The 22,189-nt window shown below is 38.7% G+C and overlaps 1 protein-coding gene across 17 annotated transcripts in view; it reads right to left on the reverse strand.

Annotated features, from left to right (window-relative positions):
* ZMYM2 (zinc finger MYM-type containing 2) overlaps window positions 1-22,189 on the reverse strand; it is a 169,763-nt gene that overhangs the window by 70,457 nt on the left and 77,117 nt on the right. For all 17 annotated transcript variants that reach the window (XR_009451299.1, XM_059684123.1, XM_059684125.1 and 14 more), the window contains one exon: window positions 4,917-4,988. Coding sequence is in view for 16 of the 17 variants with exons in the window: in XM_059684123.1 (XP_059540106.1) it covers window positions 4,917-4,988 (72 nt within the window). In the remaining variant the exon portion in view is untranslated. The remainder of the gene's footprint in view (window positions 1-4,916; window positions 4,989-22,189) is intronic.

Here is a 22,189-nt window from a genome sequence, read left to right on the forward strand (position 1 = left end):
ATTCGTTCTGGTACCATAAAATATAATTTTTGCTGCCTATTTCCCATTACTAAAATATCTCTTAAAGGAAGTCCTAAATTTTACTTTTCAAAGTGGAAATCAACTCATTCTTCAATTTCTCATATGCTCCAGAAAGAAATACTTATCAATAACAAAATAATAGTAACAAGAAAGAAATAACCTATTAAATTCAATTATTAGCTCTCCCAGTGTTTGAAAGGCAACATGTTTTCTTGAGGCCTATATAATAATTTAAATGTTATATTGGGGGTGGGGGGAATCAAAGAAAACAAATCAAAACTGGAAAATAAAAGCATGTTTAAAATCTGATACCACAGTACAAATTAAGAATACTAAAAACATCAGGACACCTGCCATTGTATCTCGGGATCACTCCCAGTAGATGTGTGCATAAGACTTCCATGTAGCAGCACTTGTGAGGAATTCCTTTACCAATATATTATTCAATAAATGAAGTCCAACTGTCTAATCTAATTTTGGATTAAACTTTTTTAACTTCATTAGAAACATTCTTCAAGTTGACAATGATTTTATTGGTAGAATAGTAAGCTTGAAGACGTAAAAAAATAAAAAGTATATCAGTCAAACTGGGTGAAGTAAACAAGAAGCTAATAAGCAAGTGGTCCACACTGACAAATACTTTTATTTGAAAAGGTACTATCAGAAAGACAGAATCATTAATATTGAAAATATTTCAACAAAGCTACTTTCATAACTACCTCTACTACTTCAAAAACAGAAGGTCCCATTTAATGGAAGAACATCAGCAAAAAAAGAAATAAAGGTTTATGCCATGTTTTCTCTGCTTGATATGTAATAGCCTGAGCCGGTTTAGCTAAATGGATAGAGCCTGTGGACTGAAGGGTCTTGGGTTTGCAAGAGCCTGTGGGTTGCAAGCTCCATCCCTGGCACTAGTCGGAGCCCGGGCGGGAGGCAACCAAATCAATGTATTTCTCTGTCTCTCCCCTTTCCTTCTACTCTCTCTAAAATTTGTTGGAAAAATATCCTCAGGTGAGGATTAACAACAACAAAAAAATCAAAATAGCCATATTTAAATTTTATGTGTCCTGTAAATATGCATTATGTAATTTAAATGAATGAAATTAAATAGAACAAATTCACAAGTAATATATCCCCTCATTTAGGCAAGGGGGAAAAGAAACCTACTTAGGGGGAAAGAATGAGGTAGAATTGATTGAAACAAGTTATCAATAAGGTAAATATAATGGGAGTTTATAGCAAATTGGCTCACTTTCAGGCTACTGAGAAAAGGTGCCTTACATTTTAATTTTAACCAATTCCACATTAATATCAAAATTAACAACCATCACAGGATTTTAAAATTTCCCGATTTTTCTTTTACATGTAATACATTTCATTTAGAATATTTTGACCAAGCAAGTGGACAACATGGGTAGATGCTCAAGATATAAAGATTTCACATACTTGTTGCTACAAATCTAACCTAGGAAATCGGCACCAAGATATATATTCAGAACAGAACCTACTTCCTAACCACATTCAACTACAACTTAACTTTGCTCCACAGTGTTACATGGAAAAAATGTATTATCTTTACATTCAATAACATCTACTGCAATGTGGCATTCTCCTTCATTCTAATTGGAGGCAACAAACTACAATAGTTTTAACTGAACCTGCAACTTCATCAAAAATAAAAATCCCCAGCTTTTTCCATTATACTGGCAGTTAGCTCAAAATATTATTACTAGAGGCCCAGTGCACGAATTCATGCACAGGTGGGGTTCCTGGGCCTGGCCAGGGGAAGGGAAGGGACCGCAGGAGGTTGGCAACTGACCCTCAGCCCCCACCCCCCCACCCGGGGAAAGGGACCACGTCTGCAGCCACCCACCCCCAGTTCCCCTTCCCAGCCCAGGGCCTGAAGGCCCTGGAGGGGTTGGGAGAGAAGGCAAAGGTCACCAGGCCGGGCACGGAAGGAACAAATGCCAGACGCCGATGCCACCATCGGCGCCCTGCCACTGCGCGGTTCCCCTCCTACCCCCTTCCTCCTTCCCTCACTGCTGCACCGCCACCACAGTGAGTGGGCGCCACCACAGTGAGTGGGCGACAGGCCTATCAGGGCCTGCTGGCCAGGGGGAGGGAGAGGAGGAGGGACTGCGGGAGGTTGGCAGGGACCATGAATGGTTGACAGCTGCAGGAGGTTGGCTGTGGGAGTGCACTGACCACCAGGGGGCAGCTTCTGCATTGAGCATCTGCCCCCTGGTGGTCAGTGCACATCATAACGACTGGTCGAACAGTTGTGCTAGTACAGTCACTTAGGTGTTTATATATATAGACAGATGTTCAATGTTACTTCAAAAAACACTGCAGCCCTGGCTGGTTTGGCTCACTGGATAGAGCGTCGGCCTGGGGACTGAAGGGTCCCAGGTTCGATTCCAGTCAAGGACATGTACCTTGGTTGCAGGCACATCCCCAGTAGGGGGTGTGCAGGAGGCAGCTGATCGATGCTTCTCTCTCATCGATGTTTCTAACTCTCTATCCCCCTCCCTTCCTCTCTGTAAAAAATCAATAAAATATATTTTAAAAAAAAAACAAACACTGCAGTTATTACCATATTTTATTAGTGCATTAATAAAGTATGTATCACATTTGAAAATATTTAGAAATGTTTCAATAACTATTTTGATTAATCAATTCTAGTCGTAATATTCTATTTTATGCATTTTTTGATAAATGGTCTATCCATATTACTAAAGGAGTCAAAAGCAGAAAATAGTGAAGAACCCTGATTAGAGTGGTGATAAAACTTTAACATGACAGGATATTGCACAAATTTTTACACTAAGTGAAGATTAAAAGATAAATTAAAGTAAAACTTATATGTACTTTAGTTATTCAATAAACTGTAATAGTATCTCTTTATGTTGAAGATGTTCACACAGAGAAAAAAAAGCATCTAAAATATTGATAAACTATCGTGTTTTACTTTTCTTCATTATTGTAGAGTTTATAACTTTTCTTTCAACTCACACATACTACTTGTAATTTTTTAAATTTTTTCTATTTGACAATGGATGCTAAAAACAGTGGGTGTAACGTCTATTGAGCAACAGAATATTTATAGACTATAATATATACACCAAAAAAAAATTAATAAACAGAGGGAAGAACAGCAATGGTATCCTAGATAAATTCGACCCACACCTCCTTAGCTAAGTGGGCCAAGTCAACAGATACACATCAAGTGCCTCCTGGTGTGATGCACTAAAATGGATACAATATCACTTATGATGTCAAAAAATACATGACCTCAATATATTCCTTAGAAAATATCAGAAAAGCCCAAATTGAGGAGCACTCTACAAAGCATCCTGTAGTATGTAAAAATGTCAAAGTCATGAAAGACTGGAGAACTGTTCCAGATTAAAGCAGATAGGACTTCCATCCACAGCCATGATGGAATAACAGAGACTAGATGTAACCTCCCACCATTAACAACTAGGAAACTAGACAGAAGATATGAAACAAATGGCTTTTAAAAATTGCACAAAACATAATATAATGTTATACAGAAATAAAAAAAAGTCAAGCTGTAGAAACAGATCTAGAAATGACAAATGCAAATAGTATGCAAAGATATTAAAAGAGCTATTATAAATATGCCGACATAGTTGAGAAATCAGTACAGAAAAACATGAATATGATGAGGCAAGGAATAGAAGATATAAAAAATACCCAGATGGAACTTCTATAGATGACAAATACAAGATCTGAGATAAAAAATACACAGTATTTTATTTGATTACGTTTATTTGATTAAAGATCAGTAAAATCAAAGATACAATAATAGAAACTCTCCAAAATGAAGGAAAAAGAACCATAGTGATTATAAGACAATAGCAGAAAGTCTAATATATCTGGGATTGGGGTCTCAAAGGAATAGAGGAGGAAAAAGATTTAAAAAAAAAGAATTTGATGAAATAGCCTATAACCCTGGATTACATGGATCCCAGACAAGTAATCTTTTTTTTTCCATTTGCTATAAGGGACATTAATAGACAAAATTTGAATAAGGTCTATAGATTAATGAGATAGCAGTATTATATCAAATTAAAATTCATTATTTTGATCATCGTACTACAGGTAAAATTATATTTACTTGTATGCATTTATTATTCATGTGCTAATTTATTCATTTGGATTAATGGGAATATAGATTTCAAAATTATGTTTTTAAAAGGGTTTTATTTACCTTTCAAGCATGCACTAAAGAGACGGGCTTTGATATCCTATAAATAAATTCCTATTGTGGACAAGGTACTGTGCATTAAAAAAGTATATTTGATAATAGCAACATAAATACCTAAAAGCAAATGATCTTATCAAACAAAAAATACATGTAAAATTTAATGAAATAAGAAAGGTTGTGTATGTCATAAAGATAAAATAAGAAAACAATCATCTGATATATTTTAAGTGAACAAATTTTAACATACAGGCATATCTTGTTTTATTGTGATTCAGATACTGAGTTTTTTACAAATTGAAGACCCTCCACCAGCAAAAGGATCACTGAAGGCTCAGATGATGGTTAGCATTTTTTAGCAGTAAATAATTTAATTAAGGCATGTACATTTTTTCAGACATAATGCTATTGTATACTTAACAAACTACAGAGCAGTCTATTTATTATTCTAAAAAATAATAAAAACATTATTTTTATGTGCACTGGGAAATAAAAAGTTCTCGTGACATAGTTTACTGTGATGCTCACTTCCTTGAGGTGGTCAAAAACTGAAGCTCAATATGTCCGAAGTGTGCCGGCACTCAAGAAATCACAGGCTGTTCAGATATACAGTAACAACAGTAACAATAATAGCATGAAATTGTCAGGCCTTAACATTCCTACTCACCTCAGGCTGCATCAAGAAAGAGTCTTGCATGTGATCTCGAACCTCCTTCAGAAAGCTTGGATGGCTACCTACCTAAAAAGAGATTTTCAAACACTTTATAAAAACATATAAAGAAAGGCTACTAGATGGAAAAGTAAATAAACAAGCTGTAAAAGTTTATTCTTAATTACCTGTTCTGTGACTTACAAACTCATTCCAACTTTTAAAAATGTCTAGCTGTTGTAGCCCCAGTGCCACTGCCCAACTTAAACAAGAATTATTAAATAATTTTAATTACCCTATAGAAAAAAACACTTAATTATAAAACAATATAATAATGGCATAAGGAATTAAAAATACAGTCTTAAATTTGACCTGATATAAGCAGACCTTGCAAAACATCACTTATTTCTCTTACATGACAAGATCTCATTAAAATCTATAATTCTTATAATGATATCTCAATGTATTCTAAATTAAGTGATTTGGAAGTTATGCAATTACAATTTTCATCGACTGCAAATGGATTGGGGAATTCATGTTAAAGCACATATGACAGCTTCTAGCACATATGAATTTACATCCTTAGTCTGCAGAAAATCAAGATATCTGAAGAAAATGAAAATAACTGAAAAGTGTTAAGCATTTCATAGTCTCCAGTGCCAGCATCTAGATCACTGGTTCTCAACCTGTGGGTTGCGACCCCTTTGGGGGTCGAACGACTCTTTCACAGGGGTCGCCTAAGACCATCCTGCATATCAGATATTTACATTATGATTCATAACAGTAGGAACATTACAGTTATGAAGTAGCAACGAAAATAATTTTATGGTTGGGTCACAACATGAGGAATTGTATTTAAAGGGAGAAGGTTGAGAACCACTGCATTAGAGTGTCTTGGATAGTGGTCTCCAAATATATCTGGATGGTGCTCCTTTATCAGTAACAACATATACATGGATCCCTATTTATTTACTTGTAAGTTATTAACATTTAGTATGGGAATTATAAAAAACAAATGAAAATAATATTTTTAAAATCGAAGATAAAACAGTATTTTAATATAACTTTTATTTTATTTAATGAAAAAATGAAGAATATTTTTTATGTCCACTAGAGTGGAACAATTTGGTGTCAGTGGAGGCTCTGTGGGGAGCAGCAAGAAGATACTCCTACACCCACCCAGCATAACAAGAATATCCTCCCCCTCCATTGGTGTCAACAGAGGTCAAATGGAGAGCCTGAATTCTACCTCCACTTGGCAATAATGAGGTGGCACATTCCTCCCCCTGGGAGAGCAGTGTCAAAGAAATACAGCTAAAACAGAGGTTTAATTACGAACCACAGTATAATAATACCCCAAATGTCTAGGCTGCAATTTAAAAACTCACTTATCCTACCAAAACCCAGGAAAAAACACTGTAAATGGAAAGAGACAATCAATAGATGCTAACACTGAAAGTACAGCAATGTTAGAATGAACTGACAAACAGGCAGCCATGATAAAATTGCAAGAAACAAAAGCCACTTAATAAATAGAGATTCTTACTTAAAAAAAAAAAAAATAGAAGCTAGAAGAAAAACCAAATGGAAATTCTAAAACTGAAAAGAAAAAAAAAACCTGTAATAAAAATTTAAAACAAAATCAGGCCCTGGCTGGTGTGGCTCAGTTGGTTAAGCATCATCCCATGCACCAAGAGGTTGCTGGCTTGATTTCCAGTCAAGGCACATTCCCATATTGCAGGCTCAATCCCCAATAGGGGGCCATAAAGGAGGCAGCACACTAATGTTTATTTCTCACTCCTTCTCTTTTCCTCTCTCTCTCTAAAATCAGTAAAAACATATTTTTAAAAATATCAATACTGCCCAGACGTGGTGCTCAGTGGTTGAGGATCGACCTATGAACCAGGAGGCCATGGTTAGATTCCTGGTCAGGGCATATACCCAGACTGCAGGCTCAATCCCCAATCATGCAGACGGCAGCCAATCAATAGATTCTCTCTCATCACTGATGTTTCTATCTCTCTCTCTATCCCTCTAACCTTCCTCTTTGAAATCAATTTAAAAAATATCAATACTTAGGTATGTCAAAAAGAACACAGGAGCCAAGTGAAAGTGCTCTCAATGGCCAAAGCTAGAAAATTATATAACAAATTAAACTAAATTATAACCCAAAGTATAAAATAAATATCGATGGCCCTAGCTGGTTTGGCTCAGTGGATGGAGTGTTAGCCTGAGGACTGAAGGGTCTCGGGTTCAATTCTGGTCAAGGGCACATGCCTGGGTTGCGGGCTCCATCCCCAGTGGGGGGGTGCAGGAGGCAGCCAATCAATGATTCTCTCTCAATAAAAGTATATTTAAAATAAATATCCATGAGTTCCTACTAATATTAATAAATGATTGAATAAATTAATAAATGTAGAAGAGATAAATTTCCTATGCAGAAAAATCCCAGGTATCTGTATACTCCACACTAAAGGAGAGACTGACTTCATTCCAAAGAGTACAACATGAAAACGGAAAGCAGAGGAACTTCACAATGGAGAATTACAACAAACATTACTTCAGTAAGGTGAAAATGTTGCAAATTAGACAAAAAACAGTAACCCACAAACAGAAGAAACGAAGCAAACCCTAGAAGGGATAAACCAAAACAAATCAGAGTTAAATTTCTAAAAAAAACTGAATAAAATTAAAAATTGAGTTAAAAAAAAAGACATCCCTGGCCAATGTGTCTCAGTGGTTAGAGTGCCAACCCAAGTACCAAAGAGTCACAGGTTCGATTCCCAGTCAAGAGCATGTGCCTGAGATGTGAGTTTGCACTCTGACCTCTGGTGGAGGCACATGCAGGAGATAACCAGTAGATGTGTCTCTCTCACATCGATGTTTCTCTCCCCCTTCTGTCCCCCTCTATTTCAGTCTCTCTGAAAAGCAATGGGAAAAATATCCTTGGTGAGAATTAACAAATATAAAATTTAAAAATTAAGACAAAAATAATCTTGAAACCAGCAAAAGAAATGGAAAAGTACAATTGAAATGATAGCATATGAAGACAGAAAACTTTTAGACAATAGACCTTCTACTCTATACAAACACCACAGGAAAAAAATGTGGCACTAACCCACCCACACCAGCAAAGGCCAAGTGGAGGCCTAGACTTGTAACTTAGCTGGCTTCAATGTGGTGCTCCAGCACCCAGCCAAGTTGATGGCAGAAAAAGCCAAGTTAAGTAGCATGAACTTCTACCCATGAGGAAGTGGTAAGGTCGCTACCACTCAATTCCTACCTCTCACAATGAGAATTGAGAGTCAGGTCTTTCACCAACAACTAGCAGTAACAAGGCCAAAATTACAATTATAGAGAATGAGGGCAGGAAGAGATTAACCAAAGAACTTATGTGCATATACTGGTATATATGCATTATCTATGGACACAGACAATAGGGTGGTGAAGGCCTTGGGCAGAATAGGAATGAGTTGGAGGGGAACAATGGGGGATAAAAGAGGGTATCTGCAAAAACTAAAAAAAGAATGAAGAAAAGTAAACAAAGCCTAAGGAACCTGTGGGATAGACATATGCATAATGAAAGGCCCAGAAGAAAAGCAGAACAGGGCAGAAAGATTATTTGTAGAAATAATGGCTAAAAAGTTCAAAAATTTGGTAACACAAATCTACAAAACTAAAAATCACAGTTACAAGTAGAAAAAATTCAAAAGAGACACACAAGAGACATTATAATCAAACTGTTGGAAGACAATCTTGAGAGCAGCAGGTACCAGGAATTCTCAGTAATATTTCCCACCAATTTCTCACTAGGAACCATGGAGGCCAAAAGGCAATGACACAACATTATGTGAAATGCTGAAAGAAAACAACATTCACATAAGAATATAAATCCAGCAAAACTATTATTCAAACATGAAGGAAAAAAAAGACATACCCAAGTAAAAGGTGAGGGAATTCTTACCACTAGACCTACCCTACAAGAAATACTAGACAGCCAAAGATTTATGCTGAAATGAAAGGAAACTATACAGTAACTGGAAAGAATAAAGGTCTATATATAAATAACTACATGGGCAAATAAAAAAAGTAGTATTATTATATTTTTGGTTTGTAAGACCACTTTTTATTTCCTACATGATTTTAAAGACAAATACACAAAAATAATGGTAAATCTCTAATAGGCATACAATGCTTAAATTTTAACTTGTAATTAAAATGTAATTTATTATGACATAAAAGAGGATTCGGCTATATAGGAACAGTTTTGGGGAGGGGGGTTTGCTGTTGTTGTTAATCCTCACCTGAGGATATATTTTCCATTGATTTTTTAGAAAGAGTGGGGGGTAGGGGGGAGAAACATCAATGTGAGAGAGACACATCATTTGGTTTTCTCCAGAACAAGCCTCCACCAGGGCTGGGGATCCAACCTTGACTGGGAAGTGAACCCCTGACCCTTTGGTGCTCGGGCCAACACTCTAACATACACTAAAAGAAATAAAGAAGCCCTGACCAGTTTGGCTCAGTGGATAGAGTGTCGGCCTGGGGACTGAAAGGTCCCAGGTTCAATTCTGGTCAGGGGCATGTACCTTGGTTGCGGGCACATCTCCAGTGGGGGTGTGCGGGAGGCGGCTGGTCAATGTTTCTCTCTCATCGATGTTTCTGACTCTCTATCCCTCTCCCTTCCTCTCTGTAAAGATCAATAAAATATATTTTTTTTAAAAAAGAAAGAAAGAAAGAATAACTTACAGGGATTTAGCAGTAGATTAGAGGATTCCGAGAATCAAATCAATGATTTGAAATTGAGGAAGCAAAAAACAACCAATCAGAAGAGCAAAAAGAAAAAAGAATCCAAAAATATGAAGATAGTTTAAGGAGCCTCTGGGACAAATTAAAACATACCAACATTCGCATCATGGGGGTGCTAGAAGGAGAGGAGAGAAGAGGAGGAGGAGGAGAATGAGGAGAAGAAGAAGGAGGAGAGGGAGGATGAAGAAGAAAAGGAGGAGGAGGAGAAAGGAGAACAGGAAGAGAAGGGGGAAAGGGAGGAGGAGGAGGAGGAGGAGGAGGAGGAGGAGGAGGAGGAGGAGAGGAGGAGGACAAAAAGGAAAAGAGGGAGACAAAGGAGAAGAGAAAAAAATTAAAAACATGAACAATAAAATGGCAATAAACACATATCTATCAACAATTGTGTCTAAAAATCAAAATAAATGAACAAGGAATCTAAGGAACAAAATAAACTGATGAATAAAATAGAACCAGAGGCATAGAAACATGGAACAGACTGACAAATATTAGAGGGAAGGGTAGAGGAGGGCAGGAAGAGATTAATCAAAGAACTTGTGTGTGTGTGTGTGTGTGTGTGTGTGTGTGTGTGTATTATCTATGGACACAGACAATAGGGTGGGGAGGAGTAGGAATGAGCTGGAGAAGAAGAACGGGGGGATAAAAGAGGGATATCTGTAATACCCTCAACAAAAAAGATTTTTTAAAAATAAGCTATAATTGTAAACATATATGCACCAAATACCAGAGTCCCAAAATATACTAAGTAAACACTGACAAAGAGTAGAATAACAGCTAGAATGGTTATTAAATAACCACTTTCAATAATGGGTAGAACATCCAGACAAAATTTCAATAATTAAAATCAGGATTTGAATAACATTGTAAAACAACTAGAGCTAACAGACATAGAGTACTCCACTCAACAATAGCAGAATAAATAGTCTTCCAATTTCACATAAAAGATTCTCCAGGAGAGATCGTATGTTAGGCCACCAAAAAAAGTCTCAACAAATTTATAAAGATTGAAAACACAGAGTATCTTTTTCAATTGTAAGAGAATGAAACTAGAAATGAGTAATAGAAGGAAAACTAAAAAATTCACAAATACGGATTATTAAACTACTTAACTCAAAGAAGAACGCACTAGGGAAACTTAAAAATACTTAATAAATGAAAGCTAAACCACAAAATAACAAAAGTGATGGGATACAGAGCAATCAGTGATCAAAATAAAATTTATCATTATAAATACCTATTTTTTAAAGATCTCAAATCAATAACCTAATGTATACCTGAAACAGAAAAAAAGAAAAAAACTAGATCCAAAGCCAGCAGAAGAAAGGGAATAAAGATTAAAGTGGAGGTAGAGAGTAAAAACTAAAATCAATTAAACCAAAAGTTGATCATTTGAAAGAAATTTACAAACCTAAGATACAAAGAACAGAGAAACAAAAAAAGGGACAAATACAGGACACTGCCCCACTCTCCCAAAAAAACTAATTAAATACTATGAACAATTATACACCAAAAACTGAGGTAACATAAAAGAAATAAATTCCTTAAAACAGAGGAACCACTAAAATCAACTCCACACAAAACAGAAAAGATCAACAGATTGGTAAGTAGAGGTTAAATCAGTCATCACAAACTTTGTGACAAAGAAAAGCCCAGGACCAGTGGCTTCCCTGGAGAATTCTGACAAACATTTTAAAAAAGAACTGACATGAATTCTTCTCAAACTCTTCTAAAAGTCACAAGAGAATGGAACATTTCCCACCCCTATTGTATTAGGTCAGCATTACCCTAATTCCAAAGACTGATAAAGACACCACCACAACAAAAATTACAGACCTTTTATATGTTTATTCATTAAGGATTTAGTTTTTTCCTTTATGAAAATAATGGAAGAAAAAAAGTCATTTAAAATAACGAAAGATAAAAATTTATGAAAAGTTAACAAAAATATTGATGTAATAAGCGGAATGAAATCCCTTGCACTATGAAGAACACTTTGACATCAAAAACATGCTGAGTCTCAAGGTCAGTCATTTGGAAGCAGATATTTGACCTACAACTCAACTGCAGACCAAAATAAATTCCAAGTGGGTTAAAGATGTCAATGTTAAAATGAAGCTTTACAAACATTAAGAGAAAACATGAAAAGTATCCTTTTATAGCCTAGAAATGAAAAGAATATATGAAGCAATTTCCAGAAGCAATAATAGAAAACCATTAAGTTTGACAATATTAAAATTTAAAATTCTACATGGCAAAAAATGTATATGAGCATCCAATCACAGTTATATATATCATAGATAAATCTCATTACGTATTAATGCCATCCTATAAAATAAAACCGTAATATGCAAATCCACCGAAAGGCGGAACGACCAGTCTCTATGACACGCACTGACCACCAGGAGGCAGACACTCAATGCAGGAGCTGCCCCGAGAGGAAAGCAACAGGAGGTGGGGGGGGGGGGGGGGGGGGGGGCCGGGCTGGCCAGCAGGCGACACCAGGCCACCAACCAAGGCCGGTGCCAGCGGGGCCCCCCAATTGCCCCACCCACCGGTCACCCCACAGATGGCCCTGATGGCCAGCCAGGCCTAGGGACCCTACCCTATATATTGGGAACAATCTCTTAGATTTAAAAATTAAAATCTGGAAAGGCTACTCTAACACTGAAAAAACAGGATGATGCAGTGATGACATGCATGGACTCTGGCTTGCACATTTTGTCGTCAGCCCTGATTCTGACACTTACAACTGTGCGACAAAGCCAATTACTTCTCTCTGCTTCAATTTTACCACCCATAAGATGGGGAAAATGGTATTACTGCCTCAAAAGGATGATGTTATGTACTACTTTTTATAATAAGGGCAAAAAAATGTAGCTGCCCATACAACAGCAAGATGCCTTGCACCTGTATGAAAAGTATGGTCACTGGTGCATGCAGCGTCCCAGATTGCGAGAGAGATGTCCAACTGCCGGTTTAGGCCCAACATCCCCCTGAGAGGTCCTGGATTGTGAGAGGACGCAGGCCGGGCTGAGGGACACCTCCCACCCCCCAACCCACCCCAGTAAATGAATTTCGTGCACCAGGTCTCTAGTTTACATAATATTTATAAATAAGTCAAACCATGAAAACACACAATTAGTGATTACCTTTTGAGGAAGGGAAAGGCGAAAGTAAATAGGAAAGAATACAAAATAAGCTGATGGAGAATTGGTAGTGTTCATTTACTAGAAGTAGGATCTTAAAAATCAAGGCAAAAGACTCAGATTTGATTTTTTTAGTAACACTATGAGACAGATTACTAGGTCCACAACTTTACACCTGATGAAAACAAAGCCAGGCACAGGGAAGCTAATTTACCTGGAACATAGATGATAACTGGTGGGGCCTGAATTTTAACCAAAGCAAACTAACTAAAGCCAGCACTCCTAACAATACCAACAATATCAGCAACATCAAAAGTCCTGGAGGTTAGATCAACCGAAGGACTTAAATGCAAGCATAAAGGCCTAACCAATGGACACAGACAACAGGGGGGTGAGGGCATGAGTGGGGGAGATAGGAGGTAATGTGGGGATAAGAACACATATGTAATAACTTAATCAATAAAAAATTTTTTAAAAAGTCCTGGAGTTTATCATTAGTGTAATCATTTCCATCAACATTATAGCTTTCCTTATATTAACAAACTGAAAGTATTCCTCCCCATTGCAAATCCTATGAAGCAGGAACTATGTCTACTTTACTTTCCATTCCCAGCAACAAGAACAGTACCTGCAACATAGTAGGTGGTCAATAATTATTTCATGAACAAATTACCAATGCATTTTGGTCATAAAAATAAATGTTCAAATTAATGGGGGTGAGGAGGGAAGAGAAGATCAAAGCCCAAACAAAAAAAAATGGGTAAAAGATGTAAACAAATAATTCACAGAGAAAACAGCCCTGAAATAAGGAGGAGGAGGAGAAATAAAAGATAAAAAATATGAACATCAAAATGAAGAAAAAGGGGGAAGAGGAAGAGGAGGAGTAAAAGATAAAAAATATGAACAATAAAATGCCAATAAATCCACATCTAGCAATAACTGCATCTAAAAAAGTAAATGAACAAGGAGTCTAATTGAGGAAAAAAGAGAATGAATAGAAAACAAGAGGAGAAGACAGAAATAGGAGCAGGAGTTTTCTGAGTATATCTTTTTTTTTTTACTGATTTTTTACAGAGAGAAAGGGAGAGGGATAGAGAGTTAGAAACATCGACGAGAAAGAAACATTGATCAGCTGCCTCCTGCATACCCCACACTGGGGATGTGCCCGCAACGAAGGTACATGCCCCCGACCAGAATCAAACCCGGGACCCTTCCGTCCGCAGAACGACGCTCTATCCACTGAGCCAAACTGGTCAGGGCCTGAGTATATCTTTTTATGTACACTTTACTTTTGAATCATGAGTATAAATTCAAAATAAACTAATTCAAAAGATCATAAAATCAAACTTAACCTTGAGAGATTAAAAGGGCAACAAAGTAAATGGATGCTACAAAGACATGTTCCCAGGACCAAACTGGAATTACAACAAAAATACAAAAAAAAATCATCCAGAATAATCAACTAAAAACAAGCTGTAGAGAACCCTGATAACCAAGGATGGAAAGCGGATACCACACAGAGACAGGAAAAAAGGGCAGAGTTGCGAAAGGGATGGACAGGACCCCATAGACAGCAGATGAAGTTCTGGAGAGATATCTCAGCTGTGGGGGGCTGCCACTGAGAACTCTGGGGTATAAACCACAAGCTGGGCCACCCTGCAGAGAGTACCAGAACTGAGAAAGGTGCCCACTTAACATCTAGCTGTGAAAAGCAGCAGGGTTGCTGTCTGCCAGATGCTGGAAATGCAGGCACCCTCCTAAAGGGACAAGGCACAAAATTTCATGTGCAGCCACTCACCTTGGGCTGCAGCAAGGAAAGGCAGACCGGGCTGCAGCTCTGTTGGGAGAAGCCAGGGTTGGGGGATCTGGGGTTATAGCTCACAAGGCAGACACCCCCGTTTATTTTATTGGGTTGTTCCCTGAACCTGCAGAGGACATCTTTCTCAGGCAGAACTTTGCTATTCATGTGGTTTTTGCCACGGGGAACACAGTTGCACCTCCATATTGGAAAACCCCTTACCCCACCCTGTGTAGTTTCTGAGGCACATTAATAGACTGAGAAAAACAATTAACCTCCAGGCAGAAGCAACTGCCCCACTCTGTTGGAAAACCACTCATCCCACCTCTGGCCTGAGGTTACTAAAGACTAAATCCAATCAGTCTGCAAGCAGAGGTGGTATCTGGAGGCTTTGAACCTTTGCCTGATCTAAGTAGTCTGAAACAGCGTTTGACACTGTCCTGCACTAGAGATTAAGAAGCATAGCAAATCTAAGACATAGTCAGAAACCCAAACAGGAACCCAAAAATGAGGAGACGAAGAATCAACCCCCAAATGACAGCACAAAAGAATTGTCCAGAAGAATAGATAAATGAAACGGAGATAAGTATCTGATATAGAGTTCAGAATAATGGTGGTAAACAAACTAAACAGCATGAAAAAGGATATAGTAAAAACAGCGGATCAGGAGAGCTGAGGATCTGATCAGTGAATTGGAAGACAGGGTAGAAAAAAAAATCAATCAGTGAACCAAAAGGAAAAAACAGGAAGACAGCTTAAGGGAGCTGTGGGACAACATGAAACATAAAAATATTTATTTAGTGGGTGTCCCAGAAGAGGAAGAAAGGGACAGAGAACATGTTTGAAGAAATAATGGCAGAAAAGTTCCCTAACCAGGTGAAGAAAAACGTCACACAAGTACAGTAGACAGAGTCCCAAGCAAGAAGAACGCAAACAGGCCCACACCGAGACACATCATAATTAAACTGCCAAAAATTAAAGATAAACAAAGAATCTATACTAATAAAAGGGTAGTATGCTAATTAGACCAGACGTATTCCGGATGACCATCCAGACAAAGCCAAAGCAGCTACCTGAGGCTCAGGCAAGCCACAGATGGCGGCTGCCGCTGCCCAGGACTGGCCCAAGGCTTAGGAAAGCCGGGAATGGCAGCTGCGAGCTCAGGCAAGCCAGGGATAGCGGCTGCCCAGCCACCCAGGGCCGGCCCAAGGCTCAGGCAAGCCGGGGATGGTGGCTGCCCAGTCGCCCAGGGCCAGCCTGCGGCTCAGGAAAACCACCGATGGTGGCTGCCCAGCAGCCAAGGCTCAGTTAGGGGGCAATCAGGCTGTCAGAGGAGCAGTTAGGAGGCAATCAGACCAGCAGGGGAGCCATTAGGGGCATCAGGCTGGCAGGCAGAGGTGGTTAGGGGTGATCAGGCAGGCAGGTAGGCAAGTGGTTAGGACCTAGTGGTCCCGGATTGCGAGAGGGATGTCCAAATGCCAATTTAGGCCCGATCCCTGTGGGGGTCCCGGATTGGAGAGAGTGCAGGCCGGACTGAGGGACACCCTTCCATGTACGAATTTTGTGCACTGGGCCTCTAGTCTTTTGTAAAAGGCAGCAAGAGAAAAGCAAACTGTTACCTACAAAACAGCTCCCAAAGGCTATTATTTTATTGGTCAACGGAAACTCTTCAGGCCAGAAGGGTATGGCATGAAGTATTCAAGGTAATGCAAAACAAGGATCAAAACCCAGATTATTATTTCCCACAAGGCTATCATTCAAAATAGACTGTGAAATAAAAACCTTCCCAGACAAAAGAAAACTAAAGGAGTTCATGAACACCAAGCCAATATTATAAGAAATGCTAAAGGTACTGCTGTAATAAGAAGAATAAATAGAGAAACTTAGGCATACTGAATTAAAATAGCAATGAATAAATACCTATCAATAATAACCTTAAATGTAAATGGATTAAATGCTCTCATCAAAAGGCATAGGGTCAACCAGTATACATGGCGTCTACAAGAAACCCACCTCAGAACATAGGACTCACAAAGGATGAGAGTGAAGGGATGAAAAAAATTTTCCATGCAAATGGGTAGAAAAATAAGCAGGCATAGCAATACTCATATTTGACAAAATAGACTTTAAAATGAAGGACATCACAAGAGTCAACAAAGGTCACTACATAATATGAAAGGGATCGATCCAAGAAGGGGATATAACCGTAGTAAACACATATGCACCCAAAATATGAGCACCTAAATATATAAAAAAGCTTCTAGAGGATCTACAACCATACAGTAATACCAGGGAAATTAACACCCCACTGACTTCACTGTATAGGTCTTCCAGACAAAAATTTAACAAGGAAACAGTGACTCTAAAGAACACACTGGGTCAGATGGATTTAGTTGACGTTATAGAACAGCGGTTCTCAACCTGTGGGTCTTGACCCTTTTGGGGGTCGAACGACCCTTTCACAGGGGTCGCCTAAGACTATCGGAAAACACATATATAATTACATATTCTTTTTGTGATTAATCACTATGCTTTAATTATGTTCAATTTGTTAACAATGAAAATACATCCTGCATATCAGATATTTACATTACGATTCATGACAGTAGCAAAATTACAGTTATGAAGTAGCAAAGAAAATAATTTTATGGTTGGGGGTCACCACAACATGAGGAACTGTATTAAAGGGTCGCGTGCGGCATTAGGAAGGTTGAGAACCACTGTTATAGAACATTTCACACCAAAGCTGCAGAATATACATTCTTCTCAAGTGCACATGGGTTATTAAAAAAGACAGACCACATGTTAAGACACAAAACAAGTCCCTACAAGTTCAAGAAGACTGAAATAATATCAAGAATCTTCTCAGATCACAGTGGAATGAAATTAGAAATCAACTACAGTAAAAATACCCAAAACTTTCAAACACCTGGAGGTTAAATAGCATGATATTAAACAATGAATGGGTTACCAATGAGATCTGCAAACAAATGAAAGTGAACACACAACAATCCAAAATCTGAGACACAGCATAAGCAGTCCTGAGAGAGAGCTTCATAGGACTACAAGCCTACCGCAAAACACACAAAAATTAATAATAAACTATTTAACCCGACAACTTAAAGAACTCAAAAAGAACAATAAGAAAAGCCCAGAGAAAGTAGAAGGAAGGAAATAATAAAGATTAGAGCAGAAATAAACAACATAGAGACTAAGAAAACAATACAATAAAATCAATGAAACCAAGCGCTGATTCTTTGAAGGGATAAATAAGATTGATGAACCATTACAGAGATTCATCAAGAAACAGAGAGGACCCAAATAAATTAAATGAAAGCAGAGAAGTAACCACTGACACCACAGAAATAAAAAGGATTTTAAGAAAATACTATGGCCTGACCGGTTTGGCTCAGTGGATAGATCATCAGCCTGCGGACTGAAGATCCCGGGTTCGATTCCAGTCAAGGGCATGTACCTTGGTTGCGGGCACATCCCCAGTGGGGGGTGTGCAGGAGGCAGCTGATCGATGTTTCTCTCTCATCGATGTCTCTAACTCTCTATCCCACTCCCTTCCTCTCTTTAAAAAAATCAATAAAATATATTAAAAAAAGAAAATACTATGAACAACTATAGGCCAACGACCTGGACAATGTGGGTAAAATGGACAAATTCCTAGAAAAAATACAATCTCCCAAAACTGAATCAGAAAGAATCAGAAAACCCGAATAGGCTAATCACAAGTGAGGAAATAGATGCAGTCAACAAAAAACTCCCTGGAGCCGAAACCGGTTTGGCTCAGTGGATTGAGCGTCGGCCTGCGGACTGAAGGGTCCCGGGTTCAGATACCCTTAATTGAGCGTGCATGAATTTGGCCGGTGATCAGGGCCACGGTCAAGGGCAGGTTCCTTGGTTGCGGGCACATGCCCAGTGGGAGGTGTGCAGGAGGCAGCTGGTCGATGTTTCTCTCTCATCGATATTTCTAACTCTCTCTCTCTCTCCCTTCCTCTCTGTAAAAAATCAATAAAACATATTTAAAAAAAAAACTCCCTAGGTCGGGACGGCTTCACTGGAAGTTTTACCAAACATTCAAAGAAGAACTAACACCTATACTCCTCAATCTATTCCAATATATGCAAGAGGAACACTTCTAAGCTCTTATTATGAAGCCACATTATCCTAATTCCAAAACCAGATAAAGACACTACAAAGAAAGAGAATTACAGGCCAATATCCCTGATGAACATAGATGCTAAAATCCTCAACAAAATATTAGCAAATAGAATCCAGCAATATTATTAAAAAGAGCACACACCATGACCAACTCGGATTTATTCCAGGGATGCAAGGCTAGTACAATACTTGCCAATCAATAAACGTGATACATAACATAAACAAACTGAAAGACAAAAATCCCATGATCATATTGATAGGTACAGAAAAAGCATCTGACAAAATCCAACACACATATATGATAAAAATTCTCAGCAAAGTAGAAATAGAGGGAGTATATCTTAACACGATAAAGGCCCTATATGACAATCCTACACCAAGCATCATACTCAATGGGAAAAACTAAAACCATTTCCCCTAAGAAAAGGAACAAGACAAGTATGTCATTTTGACCACCCTATTCAACATAGTTACAGGAAGTCCTAGCCACAGTGATCTAACAAAAAAAAGAAATAAAAGGCATCCAAAACTCTTATAACTTGCAAATGACATGATACTGCACATAGAAAACCCTGAAGATGCCACCAAAAACCACTAGATTTAATAAATAAATGTAGCAATGCAGAATACAAAATCAGCACCTAACAATTGATGGCTATTTTATACATCAACAATGAATTCTCAGAAAGAGAAACTAAACAAAAAATTACACTTATCATTGCAACAAAAAAAAATAACATATGTAGGAATGAACTTAAAATTAAGGAGGGCAAAAGACGTGTACTTGGAAAACTACAGGATGTTGAAAAAAGAGAGAGAGGAAGATATAAACAATTGTAGAATATACCGTGTTAGGGGTTGGTAAAAATAACATCATTAAAATGTCCATACTCTCCAAGGCAATCTACAGATTCAAGGCAATCCCTATTAAAATAACAACAGCATATTTCACAGATCTAGAATACTTCAAAAATTTACTTAGAATCAAAAAAGAACCCAAATAGCTGCAGCAATTTTGAGAAAGAACAAAAAAGTCAGAGGAATCACAATACCAGATTTCAAGTTATACTACAAAGCCACCATAATCAAAATAGCCTGGTACTGGCACAAGAACAGGCATATAGATCAATGGAACAGAAAAGAGAACCCAGAAATCCACCCAAGCCATTACGCTCAATTAATATTTGACAAAGGAGGCAAGCATACGATGGAGTCAAGAGAGTCTCTTCAATAAATGGTGTTGAGAATACTGGACGATACATGCAAAAAAATGAAACAAACTCAAACCATTAACAAAAATACACTCAAAATGGATAAAAGACTTAAAGTCGTGAAACCATAAAAATCCAAAAGAAACCATACGCAGCAAAATCTCAGGCATCTCTTGTGTCAACATATGTATATAGATACATCTCCTAGGGCCGTGGTCGGCAAACTGTGGCTCACGAGCCACATGCGGCTCTTTGGCCCTTGAGTGTGGTTCTTTGTAAGCCTTAGGAGTACCCTAATTAAGTTAATAACAACATAACTACCTATATAGTTTAAGTTTAAAAAATTTGGCTCTCAAAAGAAATTTCAATCGTTGTACTGTTGATATTTGGCTCTGTTGACTAATGAGTTTGCCGACCACTGCCCTAGGGGGTAAAGGAAACTAAATAAATGGGATTACATCAAAATAAAAAAGCTTCTGCACAGCAAGAAACTACCAAAAAAAAACGAAGAGAACCCACTGTATGGGAAAACATACATGGCAATGATACATCTGATAAAGGGTTAACATCCAATATATGTAAGGAACTCATACAACTTAACAGAAGGATGACAGACAATTCAATTGAAAAACGGGCAAAGGCCCTAAATAGACACTTCTCCAAAGAGGACATACAGATTGCCAAGAGACTTATGAAAAAACTAGTGGCCCAGTGCACAAATTCATGCACGCTGAAAGTAAATGAATTACAAGAAATATTTTAATATCGCTATTCGCCCTTTCTCTATAATAGAAGTGTCAACCAAATTCACAATCGACAATGACAGATCAAAACACACATGTACGATTGGCACCAGCAAGAGCTTTACATGCATCCCGCATGCACAAGTCAACTTAGCCTTTTACAGATATAGAATAATCTTGCTTAATTAAACCTGCTTTCTTATGTAGCCACACTTTTTCCAGCCCAGTGAAGCACCCCAACTTCTCTTTCAGGTAATTGTCAGCAACAGAGCAGTAAATAACAACACAAAGCAGATTATTATTATAGATCACGTGGGGAGCGCTCTGGCTGCTTTGGCTCAGTGGATAGAGCGTCAGACTGCTGACCGAAGGGTCCCGGGTTCAATTCCGGTCAAGGGTATATAACTTAGTTGCAAGCACATCCCCAGTGGGGAGTGTGCAGGAGGCAGCTTATCGATGTTTCTCTCATTGATGTTTCTAACTCTCTGTCCCTCTCCCTTCCTCTCTGTAAAAAATCAATACAATATATTTTTTTAAAAAAGATAGATCACGCAGGGAGAAGAGTCATAAATTTAACTGCAGCAGTGTTTGACTATATTCTGCGCAGTGAGAAAACCTGAAGTCATTTTCAAGGTCCACCATTTCCTACTTCTTTTCAGTCAGGTCAAGTTTCTAAGCTTCCTAAATCTCCGTTTTCCGGCTAATGAAGATAGGATTCCATCGAGTCCCCTATCTAGCTACTCCTGGACCTTTGTGAGGATCAAATGAGATGAGGCACAGGAAAATGCTTCACAGACATTTGGTTAGTGTAAAATATTTCCACCTATGAAGCAAGTTGTGTGTTCCTGGGCTGAAGAAATTGGAAGGAGACTAGTTGTCACTAGGTAGAGGAAGCCGCTCGTTGCTATGTGGATTTACCTGGATGGACACTTAGCATATTAGCCTTTTATATATATAGACTAGAGGCCCGGTGCATGAAATATCTGAACAGGAGGGGGGGTGTCCCTCAGCCCAGCCTGCGCCCTCTCGCAATCCGGGATCCCTCAAGGAGGGTCTCTAGGCTTGGCCAGTGATCAGGGCCTATCAGGGCTTTGCTTGCCATCTGTGCGGCACTGCCCCCAACCTCCCAGCCACCGGTCACCTCCCTCTGCAGGCGACAGGCGTGAGGTGCAATCACTTGGCTGGTTTGGGCCTCCCTCTGCGGGGCAATTGATCGCAGGGCCCCCAGATCAATGGCCCCACAGAGGGGAGGCCCCTGCCCACCCACCACAGTGCTGCCAACCAGGTGGCCTGGGCCTCCCTCTTTGGGGGAATCGATTGCGGGGCTCCGCGAGCCCACCCTGTTGGGGCTCCGCAGTCGATCACCATGCAGAGGGTGGCCTGGGCCTCCCTCTTTAGGGCAATCGTGGAGTCCTCT

Source organism: Myotis daubentonii, chromosome 2 (assembly GCF_963259705.1).
Source record: "Myotis daubentonii chromosome 2, mMyoDau2.1, whole genome shotgun sequence".
Lineage (NCBI taxonomy): Eukaryota > Metazoa > Chordata > Mammalia > Chiroptera > Vespertilionidae > Myotis > Myotis daubentonii.